Here is an 11,573-nt window from a genome sequence, read left to right as displayed (position 1 = left end):
TCTTTTAATATGTATTAGAAAAATACATAATTAGCACACATCAAACCTGTGAGTTCACAGATATCACTACTTGGGATGAAAATGATATAGGATAACAATGTTAGACCTCAGATTACCTTAAGAAAAATACTGAGTAAATAGTACAGGAGGGCAATTTGGAAGTATCTATTAAAAACCAACATATAAATATCCTATGACTTTGCAATTCACTTCTAGGTATCAACCCTAGGTAAACTTTCACATACACACTTTCGCACAGGCCTAGGGATGCTCCTGTGTAGTATTTTGTAACAGCAAAAACCTGAAAAGTCTTAATGTCCATCACAAGAGAAATGTGTTAAGTAAAATGTGGTAGTCATATGATGGCAATCTATAAGCAATTACAGAGAATGGATTGATCTACATTAAGTAACATGCACAGATCTGAGAAACATTGTTAAGCAAAGAAAACAAATTGCTAAACAATATACCATTTGCATTAAACACACAACATTTCCAATGAGTTCATATATGTACGTACAAGTATTAAAACAAAGTCTAAATAGAAGTACAACAAACATAAAAGCCACTAAGAGGGGAAGGATCAGAAGTGGGAGTGGTTGGTAGCTGAATGAGACTAACTTTATCTATAACAATCTAATTTCTCAAAAGGAGAATGCATTCATGCATTATTTGAGTAATTAGAATAGACTTAATTTTTAAGAAGCAAAAAAAGCAATACACAGATTGGAATAAAAGCATGATGGTATATGTGAATGAGTGAAGGCTGAGCTAATCACACCAGGCTTTGCTGTCTCTGCATGATCCTTATAGTTAATGAGGTTAGTTCCTAAAGTGAACCTCACATGTGTTAGGCTGGGATGTGGCCCAGGCTACCTCTGCCCTATTTCCTCACAACCCAGATTGGGGCTCAGGTACCTGGTTACCATACATGATTGAAGCTACAGGCCTCCTCAGGCCCTCTACTTACCAGGTAGACCCCATCAGTGCCCTGAAACTTTCCCAGTCAGCAGGGCATTCAGCACCTTCCAGATTTGGAAGCTTCTTCTGTCCCTAATAGCTGGGATCAGAAGCTCTCAGGGGTCCAGGCATGAGGCTTATTTTCTGAGGGATCGGCACCTAAGTGGGCTCCATGAAGGGATAAGGCCTCCATTGAGGAGCTTGACATCGTTAAATCCTATGAGGTAGGTAATATTGTTAGCCCCATTTTACAGATGAGGAAACTGAGGCACAGAAGGTCAAATGACTTGCCCAAGGTCAAACAACTAGTAAGTGATAAAAAGTGGGACCAGAACCCATAACAGCCTGTCCCCAGAGCTCATGCTCTGCAACTAGTGCCTGACCAAATCCTACCAATTTGTCAAGGTGCAGCTTAAATGTGACCTCCAGGAAGCCTAGAGGTGATCACCCTCTTCTCAAATTCAAAGTACATAAGACATTCAATTAAGGATAGTCATTCATGAACCAACTGTATCTCCTTACTAGGAGGGTAGAGATCATGTCTGATTCAACTCTGTATTCCAAGCAAAGAGCTTGACAAATAGATGGTGTTCGGTATGTGTCTGATGAATACATACATGAATGAATACACAAATGAGTGAATGAAGGCAGTTTCAGGTAACTGCCTAAGACTCCTATGAGGTCCTGAGTACCTTTGCCCAGCTCAGGGATGCTGTCATCCTAAGCTCTCTTGGAATGAAATTCAGCCTAGGCTCCTTCTAAAACAGGTCTCCAATATCCTTTATTATTTTGCAAACATACATGCACACATGCGGATACATACATACACCATACGTACCCACACACACAGTGGGCAAGAGGCCCAAGGGACCCATGATGATGGGTGATGAGGGGGAGGAAGGGGGTGTGTGGGATGAACAGATGGCCCTGTTCAGCTCAGCACCTCCTTCCAGAGGCCAGAATACTCCCTGTCGCTCAGGAATTTTTGCTTTAGACCTAACATCACCTCTGTTCCTCTTCGTGCTTAATTAGCAGTGCCTAAATCCCATGACTACACCAAAAAGGGCCAGGAGGCAGGGGAAAGGTTGGGAGTCAAATATCCAGAGATTGGGAGAGGGACACCTTAGGGATCCAGACAGGGCAGGAGGGTAGAACTATTGCTACTGCTCATTGGGGTTGGGGTTGGCATCTGGGTACTTGGTGAGGTCGAAGGTCAGGACTTTGCTGATCACACAGTCCCCTTGCTGAAGGAGGAGGGAGAAAAAGAAACATAAAATTGTAAGGAGAGAATTAAGAGGGGTCTAGTGCCCCAGAACCAGGGGCCTCAAACCCTCTTCCCTACATACCTGCCCAAAGCCCAGGCAATGGTTCTTTCTGGGTGTGAGAGGATGTGCTCAGTCCCATGTGTCTTCTCTCCCTGCCTACCTCTGTACTCTCCTCCTTTCTCCACTGTCTGGCTGCCTCTGCCTACCTTTCCATCTGTCCCCAAACGCAATGGCCCTGCCTGGCTGGGCTGGCTAAGCCTCCAGAGGCAGAACTACAACAAGCCCAAATGGCCATTCAGGACCTGATTTCCTATGCTCCCCCACCCCCTTTCCCCTCCACTGCGGCCTTCCCTTCCTGCCCTGGGAAGTCAGGCAGGGAGTAGGGCTGGCTCCTGAGCCAGGCCCACCCTACCTCAGGATAGACTCCAATGAGGCTCTCGGCCTTGGTGTAGAACTCTTCCTTGAGGGAGATGACGATGGCCTGGAAGTTGCAAGTCGACTGCTCCTTGATGTAATTTGCCACCTGTGGGAAAGGCCTCCAGGCACTTAGCAAGGCTCAAGCCTTAACACTCCCCTGTAATTTCCAGCCACAACCAGAAGGCAGCAGAGGTAGGGTAGGGGGAGGAAGGTGAGGGAAAGAGAGGCTGAGAAAAGGAGACTACTGACTACCACAGCATGGATGACTCTGGGCCCAGCCTCTTGGGCACAGAGAGCAGGCAGCAGGAACAGCTAGGGCATACTCAGGAGTTGCTCCCTGAAACCCAGCCCCGACCTGGTGGCATCCCTCCCAGGCCCCACTTTCTTTGCACCCACCTTGCCAATGTTGGTGTTATCCAAGGCAGCATCAATCTCATCCAGGACGAAGAAGGGGGCTGGCTTGTAGCTGGGAGGGAACCAGTAGGTGAGCTGACACTGAGGTGGGGAGGGGGCGGCAAGGCAGGGTGGGACAGCCCCAGGGCCCATCAAACAGGCCAGCTTCCCACTCCACTTCTTCAGACTAAAAAACCCAGGTCTCAAAGTTGCCTGAGCCCCTAAAAGCCAATACATCAACAAACATCCTCCCCTCTGCATTAAGCCCTGTGTTCCAGGTTCCTACAGAACCACAAGAAGATATGGTCCCTTCAGGAGCTTCCAGGCTGGCTGGGGAGCTAAAGTTGTCCAATGACCGAGCTACCTAGAGGTCCACCCCATCCCAACATACACCATCACAGCATGCTCTGTCATGCCTGCTTGCCTCTGCACATGCTGTACACTCAGCCTAGAATGCCTGCTGGTCTCCCTGGCAAACTTCTATTCATCCTTTACATCTCCTGCTCAAGTGGCACCTGCCCTTAAAAGTATTCCCTGGCCTATCCACACCCTCCCCACAGACTGGGTTAAGTGTATCTCTTCCGTGTATCCATAGCACACACTCTCACCCGGTCACAACACTTAACACACTGTCTGTTTATGCATCTGGCTTCTACTAGACTGTGAGCTTCTCCAGGCCAGAGACCATGTCTGATACATCTGTGTCCCCAATCCCTCTGTAGGGTCTAGTACAGAGCAGCACTCAAGAAACTGATGCTGTACAATCTTGCACTAAGTTGCAGGAGTCAGACTCAAGTGCTACTGGCATTCAGGAGGGAAAGGTCAGGGTATGCCACAGTGGTCAAGGAGGGCTTCCTAAAGGAAGGGGAGAAGAATGAGGAAGGGTTAAAGGGTAAAAGTGATGATCAAGCTAGATTTGCATGGAAAGGGATTATTAGCCAGCAACCTTGTGAGCAAAAGCCTGGAGGTGGGACTGAATACATGCACGGGCCAGTGAGGACATGCTGAGTGGATGAGGGTAGATGGGGAAGACAGGTCCAGGAAAACCAAAGCAAGATACACTGCAGTAGACAGTGAAACAGGGATGCAATCCAGATTCCACCAAACCATCTTCACCTTCGCAGATCTCTGCATATCCTTGAGCCCCAGAGCCTCTGGTGGCCTCAGTTCGGTCTCTTCGTCAACTGCCCTAGGGGGTCAGCCTTACCTGTGGATGGCAAAGAGCAGGGCCAGAGCTGCCACTGTCTTCTCCCCGCCTGACAAGTTGTCCATAGGCCGGAAGCGTTTCCCAGGAGCCACACAATTGTAGTTGATGCCATCCAAGTAGGGCTCTTCAGGATTCTCAGGGCCCAGGAATGCCTAGGGGAAGGCAGATGGGTCAGGATCTGTATCTGAGTCTGGATGGAGATAGGGAGAGGAATCCTGGAGGGAAGAACAACTAAGGATGGTAGCAGCTGGTTGGGTAAGGGACTCCAGCCTACCTGGGCACTGCTGTTGCGGGACAGGGCCTTATAGATCTCATCTATGTTGGTAGCCACAGATTCAAAACAAGCATTGAAGCGGTCAAAGCGTTCCTTCTTGATCTGTTCAAATGCCTGCTTGGCCTTCTTTGCTCGCTTTCGGGCTGCTTCAAATTCTGCCAGAAAGACAGACAGGTGATCCCTCAGTGCCCTGGCAAGAATGACCTGCAAATGACAATCGAGAGCAGGACATCCCACCAAGAGAGGGGAATGCCTGAGGAGGGTCCCAGAAGGATCTGTATCCAGTGGACTGGCCATTGGATACAGTGCAGAGTAAGAACAGGGGCCTGGAGCCACATAAATATGCATTCCTCCCTGGGTTCTACCAGCTACCAGCTGTGTGACCTTGAACAGGTCATTTACCCTCTGGGAACTGCATTTTCCGTTCTATAAAAGCAGGTATAATAACTCTTACTGTTTAGAGCTCCTGGGAGTTTTAAATAAGAAAGCATGTTAAAACAGGAACTGCTGTGATGTACAGCAGGCCCGTGGCATACCTTTAGCCTCTTGTCCTCATCGTAGGCCAAGTAGAAGGGTAAACCTTACCATCTGAGGTCTCCTGGAACTTGTCTCGGACACTTTCCAGCTTTTCCATGGCCTTCATGTTGGGGGCGGCAATACGCTGAAGCACACTCTGCTGCTCATTCAGCTTCTGCTGCAGTGTGTTCATCTCTTGCTTGATCTCTTCCTCAGCCTGGGCATCCTGTAAGTCCCGGGCCCAGCAACATCAAGAAGGGCCTGGCCTCTGTGCCCAGGCCCCCACCAAGAGATGACTGACTGAGTGTGGCCTGGGCGCCTGCACATATACAGAGGGCAGGTTCTTCTTCTCCAGCTCGGTTCTTTCCACCAGATCCTGCCCATAGTAACCATTCCCACCATCTCTGGAAATTATAGGCTGAGGCTGCTTTCTCATATCTAGCCCTTCCCCCAGGCCCTGCCGACCTCTTTGTCTCTCAGGAGGAGCAGCTGGTGGTGTCCCTCTCTGGCTCTCAGCCCAGGCCGTGAGCCAGTAACATCTCAGGGTGACCTGGAGGCTCCCACACTGGCTGCTCTGGACTACACTTACAGCTCCATGATAAGTAAGGCAATTCACGTTTTCTGCTCAGATGACTACATCTGAGCAAATTCCATTTGAGTTTGGTTTTAGTTCTTATGGATATTACAATGCATGTCTGGGCTTGTGCCTTTCTGCCACTTTTGGTCAATAAATATTTACTGAATGCCTACCAAGTGCCAGGCTCTGGGGCCATCATGTCCTGTGAGCCCTGGTTTCTGTACTCACAGAGCTCAGGGGTCTAACAGAGGAATGCACATAAGTAAACAATCAGAATATTATAGGATGAATGTGAAAATAATGATAAGCAGGCAGTATTGAATCAGCACACAAGAAAGACACCTAACTCAGACTCAGGTGCTAGAAATGGCTTCCAGGAGAGAGAGAGAGAGAGAGAGAGAGAGAGAAAGAGAGTGTGTGTGTGTGTGTGTGTGATGGAGTCTCGCCCCGTCACCCAGGCTGGAGTGCAGTGGTGTGATCTCAGTTCATCGCAACCTTTGCCTCCTAGGTTCAAGCGATTCTCCTGTCTCAGCTCCCCAAGTAGCTGGGATTATGGGAGTGGGCCACCATGCCCGGCTAATTTTTTTATTTTTAGTAGAGACGGGGTTTCACCACATAAGTCAGGCTGGTCTCAAATTCCTGAGCTCAACTGATCCACCTGCTTTGGCCTCCCCAAGTGCTGGGATTACAGGCGTGAGCCACCGCACCTGGCCCAAGAATATGTTTAAGCTAAGGCCTACAGGATGAACAAGTGAGGACAGAGAAAAGGAACAGAATTCTTCTTTTGTTTTTTGAAGACAGAGTTTCACTCTATTATTCAGGCTGGAGTGCAATGGCATGATCTCTGGTCACTGCAAGCTCCACCTCCCAGGCTCAAGTGATCCTCCCACCTCAGCCTCTCAAGTAGCTGGGACTACAGACATGCACCACCATGCATGGCTAATTTTTGTACTTTTTGTAGAGACAGAGTTTCACCATATTGCCCAGGCTGGTCTCAAATTCCTGAGCTCAACTGATCCACCTGCTTCGGCCTCCCCAAGTGCTGGGATTACAGGCGTGAGCCACCATACCCGGCCAAGAATAGACTTCTATGCAGTGGGAGCATCACACACACACACACAAAAGCCAGGGGAGATTGCTCATGGTCCATTCACTGAACTGAAAAGAATTCAAGGGAAAGCAAGTCAGGAATGGTGGCTCATGCCTTTAATCCCAGCATTTTGGGAGGCTATCGGGAAGATGGCTTAAGAATAGGAATTTGATATCAGCCTGGGCAACATAGGGAGACCCTGTCACTACAAAAATAAAAAAATTAGCTGGGCGCGTTGGCTCACACCTGTAATCCCAGTACTTTGGGAGGCTGAGGCGAGCAGATCACCTGAGGTCGGGAGTTCAAGACCAGCCTGACCAACATGGAGAAACCCTGACTCTACTAAAAATACAAAAAATTAGCTAGGCGTGGCGATGCATGCCTGTAATCCCAGCTACTCGGGAGGCTAAGGCAGGAGAGAATCGCTTGAATCCGGGAGGCGGAGGTTGCGGTGGGCTGAGATGGAGCCATTGTACTCTAGCCTGGGCAACAAGGGTGAAACTTCATCTCAAAAATAAATAAATAAAAAAAATTAGCCAGGCATGGTGACACATGCCTGTGGTCCCAGCTACTTGGGAGGCTAAGGTGAGAGGACTGCTTGGGCCCAGGAGATTGAGGCTGCAGTGAACCATGATGGTGCCACTGCACTACCACCTGGATGACAGAGCGAGACCTTGTCCCCCAACAAAAGAAAAAAAGAGTAATCAACTTTATCACTTCTCGGCCATTTGGCTAAGATCAAGTGTAGTATCTGTTCTTATCAGTTTAATATCTGGTATGTCCAAAAAAATTTAATTAAAAAAAAAGTAATCAACTTTAATAAACTTTGAAAGCAAAAAAAAAAAAAGAAAAAATCAATATGGCAGTAGTAGCAATTGTGTGTGTGCATGTGTGTGCATTGATGCATGTGTACAAGTGTGTTGGGGGAAGGCACAGAAAGAGAAGATGTTAGATAGACAAGTAGAAGCCAGATTATAAAGGGCCTTATAAGGTTTAGATTTTATGATGAGAAAGGTGAAGTACCAGTGAATGATTTTAAGAATAACAAGGACATAAACATATGTACATTTTAGAAAGCACTTATGACAATCTCCATACACTACTTTGGAGTGGTCTCCAGGATAGGTTTTAAGTAAAATATGAAAGGTAAACAATAGTATGCTATCTTTTATTTAAGTGAAGGTAGAGGGAATACAAATATATTTGTATTTTAAACATGTAACAACAACAACAACAAAAATAATCCAAAAACTAATTAAAGGGTTATCTATTGAGAAAGAGAGGTAAAGGGGACAGGTATGGAAGTTAAGAATTCTCTTCATTTCCACAGAAAATTGAAGTAAGATAAAAAAGAAAAAAAAAAGAATTCTCTTCATGTACCTTGTTTTATACTTTTGGTTTTAGAAACACATTAAGATGTTATATATAACTATTAAAAGAAAATTAAATCAAAATGTGAAAACCACTGAGTAAAAAATTGTTGGGGAACAAGATAGTCACAAGATGCCAAAGCATCACTCTAAAGATTACTAATTAATGACAAAGGCAAAAGTGTACCTTTAGCGTTGAAAAATGTAGCAACTGACAACTTAACTGAGGGATCAAACTCAGTATCACTAATAGTAGGCACATCCTGACATCATGTACCTCCTGGAGGGATGACACATAAAGCTCACCAATGAAATGTTCTTGCCAAAAAATACTTAACGTGAATCCACTGACCCTCCAGACTAGATCAAATTTCCAATTTATAGGAGATACAAGGGTTGGAAGAACAGGTTAAATAATACTGTTAAAAAAAGAACATATCCATAATGTGGGACATTTTCCAAGAAAACTCTCATAGACTCTTCAAAAGATCAATGCCACAAATAAAAGGTAAAAGGATAGCTCCATATTAAAAGAAACTAAAGAGACAAAAGAAACTCATAAATTTTTATTGGATACTAGTTTCAAAAAGAAAAAAACTATAAAAGACACTTTTAGAACATCTAGGGAGATTCAAATATGGATTGAAGATTAAATATTATGAAATGCAATTATTCATTTTCTTTGGTATAATATGAAATTATGGTTAGATAGGACAATCCCTTATTCCTAGCATGCTGAAGTATTTAGGGTTGAAGCATCATGGCCACACTTCCTTCAAAGGGTTTGGCAAAAATAAAAAAACCTGCATGTAGTGGGGGGCAAGAGGGAAGAGAGAAAAGGAAACGTGGTAAAATGTTCACTGATGAATCTAAGGTGAAAGGCATATGAGTGTTCACTGTTTTAGTCTTTCAGCTTTTCCATGGGTTTGAAACATTTCGAAATTAAAGTTGGAAAAAGATATCAAAATGCTAAAAAGAACAATCCTTAAAAATGGAAAACAAACTAAAACAAAGAAACCTAACTATATATTAAGCTGGTTAAACACTCAGATAATTCTTTCAAATTACTTTAAAACATAGCGGCATGACTATACATGCCCAATGAGGCCTTCCTTGGCTTAATAATAAAAAGAACTTCAGAAAATCTTAAACTACTTAAAACTACATTCAATAATCAAATTGTTACTAATAATATCTTATTGTGATTTTCAAACTACTATATACAGAGTAGGATAAAGTAAATGTGTTATGTTAGTGTTGCTAGGAACTGAGACTTTCAGCAACAATAACTGGGAGACTCAAACATAAAATAAATGATGTTCAACTGAAAAATAAAATTTCAATTCAAAGTATCAATATGAACTCATGATGTATTTTTCCTTCAAAATAAAATAACCACATTTAATAGTCCAATCTACTGAAAAGTTCTAGAAGTACTAACAAACCCAACAATCATGAACACTCCAGTATCCAGATGGCAGTTGCTAAATAATAGCATTTCCCAGTAAAGGAAGTCAGACCTTCCTGGAGAAATAGCTGATTCCAGGTCTGGGTGGAAAATGTGGAAGATGAGCCTGGACATATTGGAAAGCGAGGAAGATATCAAAGACTACAAGGATTATGTTGAAATGATTCAGAAGTCAAACTGAATGAGTTATCATTGGTCAAAGATGGGACGACCTGAGCACCAAGAAGGATAATAACCCCAACAGACTGAAAGACACCAAATATATTTAAATTCATAATGATACAAGAACTCAGTGGACAAATCTTGAGAAAGCCAAGGAAGCAACTCCTTATTTTATAAACTGATAAAGTGGGAAAAAAAAATCAAGCCTTTCCTATACAAACTGTACTAACTGCATCTCAGAATAACCAAATAAATGAGAACAAGTATCTCTTTATAATATTCCAGCTGGTAAACAGAAATGATATAAGGTCACCATTTTGCAAGCCCTGACTAATTAATAGATCTACACAATAATAAGCATAGCTGCAAACCACACAAAAAGAGCCACTAATGGACATTACGTACCTCCTGATGGAAGTAACACCACCACCTGTGAAGGAGTCGTAAGCACAACAAACAAGCGAACCCCAAAATTTGTTTTTTTTTTTTAATTTTTTTTTCTTTGTTTTAAGATGGGGTTTCACCATGTTGTCCAGGCTGGTCTTGAACTCCTGACCTCTGGCGATCCACCTACCTCGGCCTCTCAAAGTGCTAGGATTACAGACGTGAGCCACCGCGCCCGGCCTACGAACCCCCAAATTTGAATCTAATCAAGCCTCTGGGCTGTCCAATCTGGTTGCCAGTAGCCACATATGGCTACTTAGCACGTGATATTTGGCTAATGCAACTGAGGAGACAAAATCGTAATTTTATGAAATTTTAGTTCATTTAAATTGAAAACTTGATATTCAATTCAGTCACTGGAAAACTTTTAAGTATATTTGGAACAACTTGGGTATGTGGGTCTCCTTTTTCAATTGTAAATTTTAGGAAATCTAAATACAGATCAAGTATTTCTGAGGAAATTTTAGCATCTGAATTGAGACGTGCTGTAAGTGTAAAATACATACTAGATTTTGAAGACAGTACAAAAAAGATCATCAAATATCTCATCAATATTTTTATATAGTTCACACATTAAAATGATACTCCTTTCGATACTAGGCTAAACATAATTATCGTATTAAAAATAATTTCACCTTTGCCCTTTTATTTTTAAAATGTGGCTACAAGAAAATTGAAAATTACACACATAGGTTATATTTTATCTCTATTGAACAGCACTGATCTACATCTAACTATCCACTTACAAGAACTACAGAGGATAACAGAACTATTTTTTGGGCTTTTTTTCAGGGGTGGGGTGAAAGGAACATTCTAAACACCACAGAACACAATCAACAAAGTATAGAATGTTAAAAATCCTTCAGAAGAAATAAGTCAACTTCTACAACAACAAAATAGTGCAAAGAAAAAACAGACGGGGGGATCCCATTAAGTTAAATGAGATTCAAGTGACATAGCAACTAACAGCTTTATCAATCATCCAATAACTATCAATCAATCATCTTATTTGACTTCCAATTCAAGCAAGCAAACTGTAGTGTTTTTTGTTTGTGTGTGACCATCATGAACGTGCAACACTAATTATTGTATTAAGAAACTATTTTTAGGTATGCAATGGTTCTAATTATTTTTAAGAATTCCTATCTCTTTTAGAGATGTATCCTGCAAAATTTGCAAATGAAATATGATGTCCAGAATTTATTATTATTTTTTAAACAGAGTCTCGTTCTGTTGCCCAGGCGTGAGCCACCGTCCCTGGCCCAGAATTTACTTTAAAATAACCTATGGGTAGGGAGGAATAATAAATAAAGTGTGAGGGGGTCGGGCACAGTTGGCTCACACCTGTAATCCCAGCACTTTCAGAGGCCAAGTTGGGCAGATCACGAGGTCAGAGAGCAGCCTGGCCAACAGAGTGAAACCCTGTCTCT

At 43.4% G+C, this 11,573-nt stretch overlaps 1 protein-coding gene and 1 pseudogene across 1 annotated transcript in view; one reads left to right on the top strand and one right to left on the bottom strand.

Annotated features, from left to right (window-relative positions):
- Positions 1–640: 640 nt before the first annotated feature.
- Positions 641–11,573, bottom strand: part of SMC1A (structural maintenance of chromosomes 1A) — a 44,715-nt gene continuing 33,782 nt past the window's right edge. The window contains exons 20-25 of the mRNA XM_017517635.2: positions 5,102–5,258; positions 4,517–4,671; positions 4,243–4,394; positions 3,039–3,108; positions 2,638–2,748; positions 641–2,204 (exon numbers count right to left, since the gene is read on the bottom strand). Coding sequence (XP_017373124.1) covers positions 2,121–2,204; positions 2,638–2,748; positions 3,039–3,108; positions 4,243–4,394; positions 4,517–4,671; positions 5,102–5,258 — 729 coding nt within the window. The 3' untranslated portion in view covers positions 641–2,120. The remainder of the gene's footprint in view (positions 2,205–2,637; positions 2,749–3,038; positions 3,109–4,242; positions 4,395–4,516; positions 4,672–5,101; positions 5,259–11,573) is intronic.
- Positions 7,412–7,518, top strand: LOC119469392 (annotated as a pseudogene).

Source organism: Cebus imitator, unplaced genomic scaffold (genome assembly GCF_001604975.1).
Source record: "Cebus imitator isolate Cc_AM_T3 unplaced genomic scaffold, Cebus_imitator-1.0 Scaffold640, whole genome shotgun sequence".
Lineage (NCBI taxonomy): Eukaryota > Metazoa > Chordata > Mammalia > Primates > Cebidae > Cebus > Cebus imitator.
Note: the sequence above shows the minus strand (reverse complement) of the source record. Positions and strands in the feature narration are given on the sequence as shown.